This window comes from Cynocephalus volans, chromosome 6 (assembly GCF_027409185.1).
Source record: "Cynocephalus volans isolate mCynVol1 chromosome 6, mCynVol1.pri, whole genome shotgun sequence".
NCBI lineage: Eukaryota > Metazoa > Chordata > Mammalia > Dermoptera > Cynocephalidae > Cynocephalus > Cynocephalus volans.
Genome location: NC_084465.1, coordinates 75,133,327 through 75,150,289, shown reverse-complemented (window position 1 = coordinate 75,150,289; position 16,963 = coordinate 75,133,327). Strand labels below are relative to the sequence as shown.

General features: G+C 35.5%; 1 protein-coding gene across 1 annotated transcript in view; it reads left to right on the top strand.

Annotated features, from left to right (window-relative positions):
* Nucleotides 1-16,963, top strand: part of THSD7A (thrombospondin type 1 domain containing 7A) — a 411,752-nt gene that overhangs the window by 370,204 nt on the left and 24,585 nt on the right. The window contains exons 14-17 of the mRNA XM_063100778.1: nucleotides 2,376-2,554; nucleotides 4,993-4,998; nucleotides 6,932-7,065; nucleotides 11,710-11,863. Of these exons, the coding sequence (XP_062956848.1) occupies nucleotides 2,376-2,554; nucleotides 4,993-4,998; nucleotides 6,932-7,065; nucleotides 11,710-11,863 (473 nt within the window). The remainder of the gene's footprint in view (nucleotides 1-2,375; nucleotides 2,555-4,992; nucleotides 4,999-6,931; nucleotides 7,066-11,709; nucleotides 11,864-16,963) is intronic.

The window sequence follows — 16,963 nt, the reverse complement described above, 5'->3', positions numbered from 1 at the left end:
ATTGATAAGCTGATTCTAAAATACATATGGAAATACAAGGGACTCAAAATAGCCAAAACCATCTCGAAAAAGAACAAAGTATGTAAGACTCACACTTCCAGGTTTTAAAGCTTACTACAAAGTTACAGTAGTTAAGAAAATGTGGTAGTGGCACAAGACTAACCATACAGAAAATGGAATAGAATTTAGAGTCAAAAAAAAAAAAAAAACCACTTAAATTTATGGTGAATTGATTTTCAGCAAGGGTACCAAAACAATTCAATGGGAGAAACAATAACCTTTCAACAAATAGGGCCATGATAACTCAATAACCACATGCAAAAGCATGAAGTTGGGCTCCTGCCTTTAATCATATGCAAAAATTAATTCAAAATGAAATATATACTTAAATATAAGATCTAAAAATATAAAACTCTTAGCAAAAAACATAGGTATAAATCTTTGTGACCCTGGATTAGGTAATAGTTTCCTAGATATGACACCAAAGCAAAAACAACCAAAGAAAACATAGATAAATTGGACTTCACTAATATTTAAAACTTCAGTTCTTCAAAGAATGCTAAAATAAAAAGGATAGACAATAACAAGTCTGATAGTGATTTGTAGAAATTGGAACACTCAATATATTGCTAGTGAAATGTAAAATGCTGCAGTCGCTTTGGAAAACAGTTCAACAGTTCCTCAAAAAGTTAAGTGTAGAGCTACCGTATAACCAAGCAATTCCACTCCTAGGTGTGTATCAAGGGAATTGAAAACCGATGTGCACAAAGAAACTTGTACACGAATTGAAAACCGATGTTCACAAAGAAACTTGTACCCAGATGTTCACAGCAGCATTATTTATAATAGACAAAATAGTTGTGGAAACAACTCAAATCTCTGTTAACTGATGAATGGACAAACAAAATGTAGTAAACTCATACAAGAGAATATTATTCAATCATAGAAAGGAAGTAAAAAGGAATGATACATGCTACAACACAGATGAACCTTGAAAACATTATATTAAGCAAAAGAATCCAATCACAGAAAAAACATAATGTTTGATTTCATTTACATGAAATGTACAGAATAAGCAAATTTATAAAATCAGAAAGTAGATTGGTGGTTGGCAGAGAATAAAGAAGGAGAAATGGGAAGTGATTGTGATTAAGTATAAGGTTTCTTTTGGGGGTGATAAAAATGTTCTAAAATTAGATGGTGATGGTTGTACAACTCAGCAAACAAAGACACTAAAATCTAAAACATGAGTTGATTTTTATGGTATATATGAATTTTATCTCCAAACATTATTTTATCCACCTAGAGTTCCCTAGTATAAATTGTTTATATTATAATCATTTTCAGAATTGAATCTCTGCTACTGAGGTAAAATGGTAACACAAATTGTTTTCTTGTACCAGGAACAGCCTCTCTCCACAGTGAGAGTATTACAGAGGACAACCATGCATTCGATTCTTGACCAGAGGAATTTTGCTCTTTACACATATTTGCCTTAAAAAAATAATAGTGATAAACTGATACTGTGAAATGCCAAGTTCGTAGTGAAAGACTAGTCAAGGAAAATGTTCCCATTTCCCAAAACAAATCTGTAGACTATTTAACTGGCTGTGCGATTTGATGGAATGTGAATAGACCTCAGAAAACCTTTTCCCATCTCTTACTGTGTGATCTTGGACTTGTCAGTTATCTTTTTGCATTTATTTTCTTATCTGGCCATTAGAATATCAATACCTACCTGATACATTTATAAGATTTTCAAGAGAATCAAATGGAGACAAGATGTGAAGTCTCTTTGAAATTGACGTCACTATAAAAATATGAGACATTATTTATTTAGCATCCTTCATTTTTCTTCCTTAGACTCGATTTTCAAAGAAGGGGAAATGTAAGGTGCTAAGATAAACAACTCCTTTTTGGATATTGATTGAGAGGGATTGGCTTTTCTTCTTGAGGAAGAACATTGCATGGACTCCAGAAACCTGAACTTATGTGACATTAACAGATAGGGCTTTATAGAAAACTGTGTCATAATTTTTTTTTAATGCATCATTCTGGCAGCATGAGAATGATATGGCAGCAGACAGGTTATTGTCAATTAAACACAAGCTGTCAGAAAGTCAGAAATGTTGGAATATGGTGAGCATGAATCCTGAGCCGATCATATGGCAGCTGCTCAGCTGTTATTTTAATAGAGTCGCTGTATGTGTCATTTGCCTGCAGAATTTAATTTGAGTCCCTAACAATGGAAATGTCTGCATTTGCATGCTGCTGTCAAGTCAAACTTGGACCTTGTAAATGAGCTAGAAGGATGGGTGGTAGTGGGAGAGTGACATGTGGAGGAGATGGTTCTTGTCTCATTTTTCTCTGCTCAGGTTACATTGAGGAAGCCTGCATCATCCCCTGTCCCTCAGACTGCAAGCTCAGTGAATGGTCCAACTGGTCGCGCTGCAGCAAGTCTTGTGGGAGTGGTGTGAAAGTTCGCTCTAAATGGCTGCGTGAAAAACCATATAATGGAGGAAGGCCTTGCCCCAAACTGGATCATGTTAACCAGGTATTTTCTATTATTGAGGGTATTAAGGTATTTTTTAGATTCATGTTGTTCTATTTTTTTCTCCAAAATGAAGTAAATAATAACTCGAGTAAGAAATTTGACCCATTTTCTCATTAGAATGCCTTAGTAAATACATGTACAGTATTAAAATTCCAACTTACATGTATTATGCCTGTATTCTCTGTAGATTCAATACCCTGCAAATGTACGCATATGAATATAATTCAATAAAGAGAAAAATGACACCTATCTTTGAAATAATGTCAAGGTATTCAATCTATCATAAAATTTTGTCTTCTCCATGTATGCTGAGATTGTCTTATTCTTATACTTTCCCTAGACTCTCAGAAAAGACATCTCAATTACCAACTATTTAAATTAAAAAAATCAAACAAAGTATATGGTTTTGGGTCTTAAGTTAGGAAAATTATACTGTTTATTCATTTAAATTTGTTTGATATAACATAAATGGAGGAAAAACAATATAAAGATGGCCTCATAGTGACTGTAAGTGTGCTATCAAATTAGTCATTGGCCTTTTTCAATTTTATTGGAAACTTTATTTGACTTTGGATGTACACTTTGTTAGCTGCTGCTAATAGTTGTTACTCATATTCTATTGGACATAAAAAGTAAAAAGGCTGATGGGGGAATTGTGACTAATTTAAATGTAATATAATGTACCAGACAATTATTACCATGTTTGGCCTACATGTGAATTAACAAAGAAACAATTTCATATAATATGTGTAGAGATTCAGATGTGTGTTCGAATTTGTCACAATCAAATGAACCAAGTCCTTAAAAGTGTACAAATGTTTCCTACATACATAGACTGTCTAATTTTAATCTCCAAACACACTGCTTACCAGTACACGTACTTTTCTTCCCTATTAACCCAAATTACTTCATAACAATAAAAGTACACTGTAGAGAAAACATAAGGAACTTTTAAATAAAGTAAATAATGGTGAAGACATGGGAGAATTAAATTCCATAGAAAGTACACTCAAAGAATCTTGATTTTTTCCCGTGAAGCTGCTGCATTTATCCTTTAAATGCAACTGAGAGTGAATAATACGCTCCACTTCTGCCATCTACTGGTGATCAAGCTTCCCTGTCATAGCGCATTTTGCATTTCTAAGACGATAATGAGTATTTCCAAAGAAGAAAATTCATTTCCACGATTCCAATTATATATATGTGAAACAGAATAACTGAACTGAAATGTTTATAATACGAAAGAATATATCTCTACAAGTTGTGAAATCTTTAATTTCCAGTAGCACATTTAAATTTAATAAAGTATTATCCACAGTTCTGATAAAGAGAAATTCTACACATACCCATACCCATTACACTTGAGTGTGCATGTGTGTATGTGTGCATGTGTGTATGTGTGCATGTGTGTATGTGTGCATGTGTGTATGTGTGCATGTGTGTATGTGTGCATGTGTGTATGTGTGCATGTGTGTATGTGTGCATGTGTGTATGTGTGCATGTGTGTATGTGTGTATGTGTGCATGTGTGTATGTGTGCATGTGTACAGCCAGTCAGATTGGCAGTAAAAATGAACCGCTTGCCTCAGCATTTTCTCTTCATTGAATTATATTCATATTCATTCACTTGCGTATAATTTGATGCAGAGTTTGATAAGCATATTTGTGTACTTGTTACCAGCTTGATGAAGGTATTGTCGGACAGAAACAATGGAAAAATCAAAGCTAAAACAAGAAATAATAGATTTTTGAAAACTTGACTTTCAGCATAAGTGTTCTACATAAAGATATAGAAACTTCTAAGGATTTATGTACTAGTAAAATATTTAGGAAATGAAAAGAATATGCAAAATTTTGTGTCAATATTGAAAAATTTATATCATACAGATTTGTCCTACAATTAGACATTCCTCAATAGAATCATCAGTGGTTCTTTGACTTGAAAGTGATCTCTGAGGTTTCATTTTCCAGGTGAGGAAGGAAATCCTCAAATCCTCATTTCCTACAAAACAGATGCATCGACTGATTAAGATCAATGGATGGAGAGATCCATCTACAGATAGATCAATAGACAGATAATCGTCCATTCATAAGTTGGATCACAAGTTATTTTCAATCGTATATCAATCCCCCGTGAGATGTACTTTGAGGTCAATTCAGTTTTGTAAGATTTCTTCATGCTGCCCATCTAACCCTGTCCTTGGCTGTGCACCCATTTGTGTATCTTTCCTTTCAACAATAATAAGTAGTTGGTTTTTCTCTCCTAGGGCCTCAGAAAAATGGCCTATTCTTTTCCAAAAAAAAAAAAAAATAGTAGGCTTTTATATATGGATAATATTACTTGAAACTTAGAACATGAGTTCTTCTCATAATATACTGACATTTTTACTTGTCTTTGTTTCTCTCCATTTTCTTCATTCCTGTTCAACACTACTGCAGGCCCAGGTAAGAACTCCTAAGCTTCATGGTTCCTAATAGAGTGTTTTTTTTTTAATTCCTGATTAATTTTTTTAAAAAATATTTATTTATTTTTTAATTTATCAGTATACAAAGTAGTTGATTTTCGTTGTCCTTTACCAGTTCCACCCTTTCTCCCATCGATCCCCCCTGCTCCTTCCCCCATCAACATCATATCTGTTCACTTATTGTAACAAGTTAAAGGAATAATTGGGATAGTTGTGTCTTCCCCCCCATTTATTTGTTTGTAAATTTATTTAGTTAGTTTTTATTAACTTCCACATATGAGAACATGTCGTATTTCTCTTTCTGTGCCTGGCTTATGTGAAATAATTCCTGATTTCTGAGAACATATATCTTTATCTGCTATTGTCTTTTATGTTTTACAGGGAGAAAATACCACATATTCCATTAAAAAAATTTTTCCTGTAGCTATTCCTTATTTCCTAGTATGGTTTCCTGTGTTTCCTCATTTTACTATCAGGGCCTGAGGTGAAGTGGTGGGGAGAACAGGCTTGACACAGCAATGACATCCCTTATTAATGCTCTCATCTTTTTCAGAGGGACAGGGGAAAGGTGCAGGTGGGCTGAAAATGGGTGGGTGGAGAGTGCACTGGACTGATTTGTATTCATGCCAACATGGGAGATTAAGAGGAAAGCCATCGAAGGATTAGGAGGAACAGCATTTCCCCTTCAATTTTTTCCTTATGCACAGTTTGTAGGGTAATGTTTTACCCTGTGATATTTACTCCTATTTTAATACAGCACCCAAGTGTGAATGAGGTCACTTATGACAATAATTGCAGAATCTAACTCCAACAGTGCATATTTTTTATTCCTATTTGGGGAGAGCACTGAATCTTAACCACGAAACCACCAGGCAGTGTCTTTTTCCTATTTGGGATAGGTCCACTTCATTAATTTTACTAGAGTTTTTACCGCACCAAAATTGGCACAAAAGAATGGCTCCAAAGGGCTATTTAAAACTATATTTTTTGGAATTAGTTACATAAAACATTCACATGGTATAGTTTCTGTGTATGTGTATATGTGTGTGTGTAATATAAGAAATAGAGTTGGATTATCATGTATTATGAAAATATTTTTAAAAATTTTACTTTCATGGTTGAGTCAGCTTGGTTGCAGTTGATTATGGGCCATTTATTTTTTCTTTAGTCATTTAGTCATTTTCCTCATTGAGAAAAGAGCATAATTGGTTCATTGTTCTAAAAATCCTGAAATCAAACACACACACACACACACACACACACACACACACACAACATAGGGCTCTAAGTCTTTATAGACACCAGAGCACAGGCCATTTGCTTTATGAGACCCGTTTCAGACCTTGCTTCCAAGCTCTAAATGATTAAGGATTACTTTTAAGATGGCTTTATTTCATCGTGTTTATCTTTTAACTAAGTTTCCTGTATGAAACAAAAAAAACCCTAGAAAGCAGGTCAAATTACTTTTATTTGGAAAACAGCTATGTTTATTTTCTCATTCATTTATTCACTCATTTATTCAACAAATCTCTATTGAGTGCCTAACGTGTGAGCACCCTGGGCTAAGTATTGAAGACATACAAAACTGTGAACAAGGCAGAAGGTCCAGAAGATTACAGTCTAGTGCAAGAAGGGTCGATACAGGAAAATATGTAGTGTATCTAACATGGTCCGGTGGGCAGATCCATACCTGCAACGTAAGAGCAGAGCAACAAAATACCACACAGCCAGCCCTGCCCTTTACTACTAGAATTCTCAAGAGATTTCTCTCTATTCCTATTTTCGAATAATGAACAATAAAGGAGAGGAATGAAAGTAGCTTGATAGTGAATTAATGACTGTTGTGGTGTGGGAATCTTCTCTCTCATTCTCATCGGATTTCCTGAGATCGCTGAGAACCAAGTGTGTTTCAGGTGTATGAGGTTGTCCCGTGCCACAGTGACTGCAATCAGTACATATGGGTTACAGAGCCATGGAGCGTCTGCAAGGTGACCTTTGTGAATATGGGAGATAACTGTGGAGAGGGAGTACAAACCCGAAAAGTGAGGTAAGTCCAAGAAACAAGATGCACAACCATCTCCCAATTTCACATGTGCCAACATGAGTATTCACTCTTCACCAGTCTCCTGAACAAAATTGACTTTAGTTTTGTTTTTAGGGAATCTGCATTCATGGAAAATTCTAAGAGGATCTGCTTCAAGCAGCAGTTTTTGATATTGTGGACTCTGGTTTAGAAAGCTTCACTGTAAGATAACCGTAGAAGGGAAGGAGAGGCATATTGAATGCAGGCTAAACTAATGCAGATTTTAAACCCTGAAACTTTTTTCTTAAATGCTAAATATATTTTTAAGTACATTTTAAAAATAATCTGTTTTAAATTCTTGCTTCTTTATATTAAACTGGCTAACTTTTGGATACTCTCATCTTGTCCAGGAAGCCTTCCCTGAACCCCCCAATGGCTATAAGCTCCCTTGTTTTTCTGTAACTGCACTACCCAAGAGGGTAGACACTAGCCACATGGGGCTATTTCAATTTAAATTTAAACTACTTAAAATTAAATAAAATTCAAAATGCATTTTCTCAGTCTCACAGCTGTATTTCAAGTGCCTAATAGCCACATGTGGTTAGCAGCTATTTTGTTGGGCAGCACAGATAAAGAATATTTCTATCATCTCAGAAAGTTCCATTGGGTGGTGTTGTTCTATGATACCCTATATAAACCTCATTCTGTTGACATATTTATATACATGTCTGTCACCTTTACTAAACTCTATAAGTTTCTCCAAATAGAGCCACTGTTATATTCATAGGAATTCCCTTATGCCCAACACAAGTTTGTACTCATTAAATTTTCCATACAGCATCTGTCATATGATCCTTAAGGATTCTAGAACCCTGTAAAACAAGTGTGTGAGGTTTTATCATCTCCATTTCATATATTAGATTCTGAAGTCCTAAGTAACTTACCAAGAACGGCCATCTAGTAAAGTGACAGAGTTAGAATTCAAATCTGTCTTCTGTCACTCTTTTTAACCATACCACTTTCTTCTAACCCTGCTCAGTGAAACAAAATAAAAGACAAATATAAAAACATCCAGAATTTGACAATCCATGTTATGAAGAAGTTCGTTCTTACCCATAATTTAACTTTTCATGAATTTAAGATTGATTTTTCTTAATCTGTTTCAATAAGAAAGCAGAACAAATTAATGTTTATATCATAAAACCTTTGCATATAAACCTATGTATCACTTTGTTTCTAATAACAAATTTTCTTTTTTTTTTTTCCAAAAGCCCATTTGAACTTTCCATTTATTTTTCTCAGAAGAACTTAATAAAAATGGACCAGGGATTTGAGGAGATGGGAAGTTATGAGTAGATAGGGAAACAGAAGAAAAAGACAAATTCCGTTTTTCACTATTCTCCTTCCAAATTAAATTTTTGCTTTGTAATTTAAAAATATTTACTGTATATTAATAATTTGATCTGGTTAATTGTTTTGTTAGTAAAAAATATTACAATGATGGAACTACTGTTTTTTCAGCTTTCCCTTCAACTATCTGTTTGTATGTTGCTTCTTTTTGCTTTGTGCATAGATATTCTCAACATTTCCAAACACATTCTAAACAAAGTACCTTTTCAGATCAATTTTATTTTTTTCACTAAACATCTTAAATGCAAATAGAGAAAAGAGAAGGTCAGTATTGATTGTTATCTCTGATCATGTATAATGTTCCTGTTTGCTACTGATTGAGTAGTACACTGCCCTAACTTTATCCTGTACTAATTAAGGTCAAAATGTCCTGCTTAAAAGGAAGCCATGGATGACATTTCAGAAACATGAGTCTATAAAAGAGTGGAATTAAATTTATCCAACCTCTTTCTTCCTCTTTTAGGCTGGCATGTCATAACAAAAGTGGGTAGTAGAAATGGTGTGCTCTGATAAGAAGGGATATTTTTTTTCACTGACTTTTTTAGAATTACTAGCACATGGTGATAATAACAAACAGACACATTTTGTTACTATTGTTGCTGCTTTTGGATTATCTGCAGATGACGTGCGCCTTACAGCCATGCCTGTGGTGGGCCTCTGACCCCCACCCTTCACCTCCAGCATGATTCTGCACTGTGTATTTCTAATACAGTTCAATTTTCTTACAGCATAATTCTTGCTCCTAGGAAAGGAAAGAGACCAAGAATTTGAAAAAAACAAATGAATTTAAAGTGTTTTCCTTTGGGCTCAAAACTTGATTCAAATATTTATTCTACATTGTAGGGTGATTAAAAAAATTGTTAAAACCCAATAAAATACCAAGTAAAAGTTGTCTCAATGCCAAAAAAACAAAAGATTTTGTTTAGCAATTATGGTACATTCAAGTGATGTCATTCAAATATAATCATTAAAAATAAATCTCATAAAAATAGCTAGTGACACAAAATGTTCATAATGTATTATTGATTTTTTCTTTAAATGGTAAAGATAATAGGTAAAGTTTGGTCCTATTTTATAAAATGAAAATATATGTTTAAAATAATAGACCATAAATAAATAAAATCTGTTAAATGTGGTTGTCAATGAATAATGAAATTATGTGAATTTTATCATTTCTTCTAATTTTCCTAATGAATATATTACCTGCATAATACAAAATCAAAGGAAGAGAAAAGCCTTTGAAAATGAAGTTTTATGTACATAACTACTTGTTAGAGTATTGGATATCTGTTCTTAACTCTGGATCAATGGGTAATTTCTCAAGGTAATCATTGCACACTGTGTCAGTACTTACCATGAATGTAATCTTTTCTTAGCATCAGATCCAACTTTTAAGCACTGAAATGTCCTGTCTGTACCATGTTCTAAGCTGCTGTCAACAAAGCATTTCTTAAATCCCATCGAAGGTAGAACTTTTCTGTGGGAAACTAAAATTCTCCCAAAAAGATTTATAATTTGACTCTTTTCTCTCAACAGTGAAATCACATATCTATCTCTGCATGTTTTTATGATTGTTTTTTATATATTTATCCAATAAACGAAAAAAATGCAGACATAAGTATATGGATATTTTTTCAGGCTACAAACCCAATCAAAACATAACTAACTGCATAATTTCCAGTCTTTGAATTTATCCCACAAGAATAGGACATTTCTCTTAAATTTGACAGCACTGTATAGAAGGTGATGCTGCAGAGTAGATTTGTGAAGATGCAATGTCCCTATGATTGCAAATCCCTGAGAAAAGTGGGATTCCAGGTGTAACCTGTAATGTAATTCAATTGACATTTTAAAACATTGCAATCGGGTTGTGAGGCTTAAGAGCTCAAGCCTTCCTTTTCATCTCCTGCAATGCAGTTGTCTTCCCAAGCCTGTTAATTTGGTTGACCTTCTCCGGGTTATAGATGAAGGGTAAAGTTTTTCCAGAGAGATCATTAACTACAGTAAAAGTAAAGTCTGGTACTAGTCTGTTGGGAAAATAGGATAGTTTGATCAGGCCCCCTCGCCTCGGGGCAGGTTGGGGTTGGTGCAGCATTCTTTGTGGGCAGGTTGTGTGTGGGTGGAGTTAGTGCGCTGACGTTGCACCGCCAGCTGGGCTGGAGTTTACTGCCTCGGGGGACGCTGCGCAGCCATGCTTTCGAACCAACGGCTTTCAAGGACATGTTTGTCGGTTACCTAGCTCATAGATCTGCATGTAAGGGGTCTGGCGACCCAGCCTGGCGTGTGAGGGGTCTGGTGACCCAGCCTGGCATGTGGAGTGTTTGTGACCCAGTCTGTGAATGGGCTTGAGGGGTCTATGAGTTCCAGACCCAGCCCGAGCGTGACAGCTGGCGTGGTCGTGTGGCTCTGCAGTTGGCCTTGTTGGCAGGATTCCAACGAGTCCCGACTCTGTTACATAGTCGCATTAATTAGATTCCCAAAAGTTGGGTAAAGAGCCTTCATAACTGCCTACAACAGAGTAATATGAAATACAAGGTTTGAATCTGTTCTGTTACAAAGAAAACTAACAACGACAAAAAAGGTCAAGATAAAGGAAGATCCACAAAACCACATTTACAGAATTTGTACTATCACAATTATAATTGTCTTTTCACTTCTAGCTTTCTTTTAATGTTAGCAGCAGATAGGAGGCTAAAATTACTTTTAAAATGAAAAATCAAATTGATAAATGCTTCTAGTTATCTTTGAAAAACACTTAATGAAACCTCTCATTTAGAGATTTTGGTATGGTTAGTCTTCCATCATATATGAATCAATTCTACCTTCTCTACGGAATCCATCATTTTTGTGATAAGAAAAAATGCATTGTATGCCAAATTGCAATGCCTCTATGAATCTCTTTGGACCACTCCTCATTAGTTTCTGCCTCACATCTGAATGTAAATGACCTTCTCCTTTCAGAGGAAGCTCACCTGACATACAGAGTTACAGCTATACAGTAGCTATTGTATTAAAAGGTTATGATTGTGCATACAAGTGCAGAAGCACTGCAGATATTTGGGGGAGGTGGAGATCTTTTTAAGTCTTCATTTTTGGAGAATTTTTTTCGTTAGGTACAAAGCTTCCTGCCTCCCCACCCCCATGATGTCTTAAGGAAAACCACTTATCCTTTGAGTTGGCCATTATTTTAATTGTCCTAGTTCCTTTATTTCCAGAAGATATGTATGTTTACTAGAAGATATGTATGTTCTCTTCTAGATGCATGCAGAATACAGCAGATGGCCCTTCTGAACAGGTAGAGGATTACCTCTGTGACCCAGAAGAGATGCCCCTGGGCTCTAGAGAGTGTAAATTACCATGCCCTGAGGACTGTGTGATATCTGAATGGAGTCTATGGACCAGATGTGCTTTGGTGAGATGATTAACCATTTTATTAATATAGAATTTGCTTAAATCCTTACCACTAAATCTTAAAAGATATTATTAAGAAAATATAACAACTTCAACATAATATCTGTTTCAGTGCCATATTTATCAAAGCAAGGTATGTTTTCTCAGCCACTTCTTTCTGTGACTGTGCCGTTTAGAGGCAGCAGTGCTTCGGTTCTGGTCAAGATGGTGGAGTAGTCGGTTCTTGGTGTCACTCACTCCCACAAAGTGACCAATTTGCAACTATTAAGGAGCAATGACAGAAGGCCTGAGATCTGCACCAGAACAGGCAGGAACCATGTGTCACACGACCCCAGTCCAGGTTGCTCCCCACCACTTAGAGAGATTTTAGAGCTTCTGGGCCCCCACTCTCCAAGCCAGCTGTGCCATAAAAGGCAGGCAGAGCAGGATCACCAGCTCAGGCTGGTCCCCATTGCTAGGAGAGACTTAAGAGCCTCGGGGCCCTCACACCCCAAGCCAGCCACACCAGAGAAGGCAGCAGGATGGGACCTCCAGCCCAGGCTGGTCTCTGCCACCAGGAGAGAACAAAGAGCCTTGGGGCCCCCACAACCTGAGCCAACTGTCCCAGAATAGGCAGGAGCCATGGGACCCCCAGCCCAGGCTAGTTTCTGCTGCCCAGAATCAGCAGTCTCATCAGGATCCAAGCCAGATATCAGGGTGAAATGAGTGTACTGTGATACCCCCTGCCACAATGACAAAACACCAAAGGAAAGATACCAGAAATATGAAAAATCAAGAAAGTACTTCACCACCAAAGGAAAATAATAACTCTCAAGTGCTAGATTCCATAGAACAGGAAATCTTTGAAATGACTGACTAGGAATTTAGAGTAACAATTCTATGGAAACTAAATGAGATACAAGAAAATTCAGTTAGACAACACAAGGAAATGTGAAAATGTATACAGGATCTGAAAGAAGAAATGTACAAAGAAACCAATGGCTTGAAAAAGAATGTAGCAGAGCTTGTGAAGCTGAAAGATTCATTTGATGAAATAATAAACACAACAGAGAGTTTAACCAGCAGACTAGAACAAGCAGAAGAGAGAATTTCAGACCTTGAAGACAGGCTATTTGAATTAACACAGACAGACCAGAAAAAAGAAAAAAGAATTTAAAAAATTGAAGAAAATCTAAGAGAGATAACAGACAACCTTAAGTGCTCAAATATCCAAAGCATGGGTGTTCCAGAAGGGGAGGAAAAAGGAAACAGTATTGAAAACATATTCAATAAAATAATAGCAGAAAACTTCCCAGGTATAGGGAAAGTCACAGATCTTCAGATTCAGGAAGCCCAAAGAACCCCAAACATTCAACCCAAAAAGGTCCTCTCCATGATATGTGATAATCAAACTGGCAAAACTCAAAGACAAAGAGAGAATCTTAAAAACTGCAAGAGAGAAGCATCAAGTCACCTATAAGGGAGCCCCAATCAGAATAACATCGGAATTTTCATCAGAAACCCTAAAAGCCAGAAAAGAATGGGATGATATATTCAAAACACTAAAGGACAAAAATTGCCAGCCAAGAATATTTTTCTTAGCAAGGCTATCCTTCCAAAATGAAGGACAAATAGTATATTTCTCAGAAAAACAAAAACTGCAGGAGTTCACTACCACACGACCAGCCCTACAAGAAATTCTCAAGAAAGTACTTTGACACCACAAAAACAACCATCACTGCCATGAATACTCAAGAAAGAACAATACTTACTAGCAGAACAAAAATGCTAACAAGAGGGAAAAAATAGTTTATCTATCACCCCAAGAAACCAACAAATACAGAAGACAAACAGAAAATTAGAAAGAAAGGAACAAAAGGTAAAGGCATCTAAATAAAATCAATGGAATGCTAGGAGTAAATCAACACCTTTCAATAATAACTCTAAATGTAAAGGGATTAAATTCCCCACTCAAAAGACACAGACTGACTGACTGGATTAAAAAGATGAACCCAACAATATGCTGCCTTCAAGAGACTCACCTGATCTGTAAGACACACATAGACTAAGAGTGAAAGGATGGAAAAAGATATATCATGCAAATAGAAATGAAAAACGAGCTGAAGTAGCTATTCTAATATCAGATAAAATAGACTTTAAAGAAAAAACCATAAAAAGAGACAAAGAAGGTCACTGTATAATGATAAAAGTATATATCTACCAAGAAGACATAACAGTCATAAATATATACTCACCCAATGTTGGAGCAGCCAGATTTATAAAGCAAACACTATTAGATCTAGAAAATGAGATAGACACTAATACCATAATAGCAGGGAACCTGAACACCCCACTCTCATCATTGGACAGATCATCTAGGCAAAAAATCAATAGAGAAACACAGGATCTAAGCAACACTTTAGACCAATTGGACCTGGCAGATATCTACAGAACATTCCATCCAACAACCTCAGAATATTCATTCTTCTCAGCAGCACATAGAACATTCTCCAGGATAGATCACATATTAGGCCATAAAGCAAGTCTCAACAAATTCAAACAAATTGGAATTATTCCATGTATTTTTTCTGATCACAATGGATTAAAATTAGAAATCAATAATAAATGAAACTCTGGAAACTATACAAACACATGGAAATTAAACAACATTCTACTTAATGACAATTAAACAGGAAATCAAATAATTTCTTGAAACTAATGAAAATAATGACACATCATACCAAAACCTGTGCAATACTGCAAAAGCAGTATTAAGCGGAAATTTATTGCATTAAATGCTTACTTTAGAAGAATGGAAAGATGGCAAATAAACAACCTAACACGTCATCTTAAAGATCTAGAAAAACAAGAACAATCCAAACCCGGAGTCAATAGATGGAAAGAAAAAATCAAGATCAGAGCAGAGCTAAATGAAATAGAAACTTGAAAAACAATACAAAAATCAATGAAAAAAAAAAGTTGGTTTTTTGAAAAGATAAATAAAATTGACAAACCTTTAGCAAGATAAACTAAGAAAAGAAGAGACAAGACCCAAATAACAAAAATTAGAAATGAAAAAAAGTGATATTACAACTGACACCTCAGAAATACAAGGAATCATAAGAGACTACTGTAAACAACTATATGCCAACAAATTTGAAAATATGGAGGAAATGGCTAAATTTCTGGATGCATACAAACAACCAAAACTGAGGCAAGAAGATATCAAAACCCTGAATAGACCAACAACAGTAAAAGAAATTGAAGCTGTTATCAGAAGGCTCCCAACAAAGAGAAGCCCAGAACTGGAAGGGTTCACTGCAGAGTTCTATCAAACCTTCAAAGAGGAACTGATACCAATTCTCTGCAAACTGTTCCAAAAGATTGAAACAGAGGCCATTCTCCCAAACTCATTCTATGAGGCAAACATCACCCTGATACCAAAACCAGACAAAGATGCATCAAAAATAGAAAACTACAGGCCAATATCCTTGATGAATATAGGTGCAAAAATCCTCAATAAAATACTAGCTAACAGAATACAGCAACACCTACAGAAAATTATACATCATGATCAAGTGGAATTCATCCCAGGGATGCAAGGTTGGTTCAACATATGCAAATCAATAAATGTGATACACCACATCAATAAAAGCAAAGACAAAGACCATATGATCATCTCTATGGATGCTGAAAAAGCATTTGACGAAATTCAATATTCTTTCATGATAAAGACTCTCTACAAGTTAGGCATAGATGGAAAGTATCTCAACATAATTAAAGCCATATCTAATAATATCATAACTGCCATATCTGATAAAGCCAAACTGCCAATATCATCCTGAATGGGGAAAATAAGCTTTTCATCCTGAAAGTTTTTCCCTTAAGAACAAGAACTAGACAAGGATGCCCATTCTCACCACTCCTATTCAACATAGTGTTGGAAGTACTAGCCAGAGCAATCAGAGAAGAGAAGGAAATAAAGGGCATCCAGATTGGAAAGGATAAAGTCAAGCTGCCCCTGTTTGCAGATGATATGATCCTATATATTGAACAGCCTAAAGCCTCTATTAAAAAAAATCCTAGAGTTGATAAGTGATTTCAGCAAAGTTGCAGGATACAAAATCAACACACAAAAATCAGTAGCATTTCTATACTCCACAAGTGAACATGCAGAAAAAAAAATCAAGAAAGCTAGCCCATTTACAATAGCCACCAAAAAATAAAATACTTAGGAATAAAGCTAACCAAGGATGTGAAAAAATCTCTATGAAGAGAACTACAAACCACTGTTGAGAGAAATTAAAGAGGATTCAAGAAGTTGGAAAGTTATCCCATGCTCTTGGATTGGAAGAATTAACATTGTGAAAATGTCCATATTACCCAAAGTGATCTACAGATTCAATGCAATCCTCATCAAAATTCCAGTGACATTTTTCTGTATCCAGACATTTTTATGGAATAACAAAAGACCACACATAGCCAAAGCAATCCTGAGCAAAAATAAATACAGCTGGAGGCATAACACTACCTGACTTTACACTATATTGCAAAGCTATAATAACCAAATCAGTATGGTACTGGCATAAAATGGATCAATGGAATAGAATAGAGAACCCAGAAATCAATCCATACACCTACAGCAATCTTATCTTTGACAAAAGCAGCAAGTCTACATACTGGGGAAGAGACTGCCTTTTCAACAATCGTGCTGGGAAAACTGGATATTCATAGGTAGGAGAATGAAACTAGACCTGTACCTCTCACCATACACCAAAATCAACTTGAAATGGATTAAAGAATTAGAGGTACATCCTGAAACAATAAAACTCCTTAAAGAAAACATAGGGGAAACACTCCAGGAAGTAGGAGTAGGTACAGACTTTATGAATAGGACCCCAAAAGCACCGGCAACTAACGGAAAAAATAAACAAATGGGATTATATCAAACTAAAAAGCTTCTGCACAGCAAAAGAAACAGTCAACAGAATAAACAGACAACCAACAGAGTGGGAGAAAATATTTGCAAAATTCACATCTGACAAAGGATTAATATCCAGAATATACAAGGAACTCAAACAACTTTACAGCAAAAAAAATAAATAACCCAATTAAGAAATGG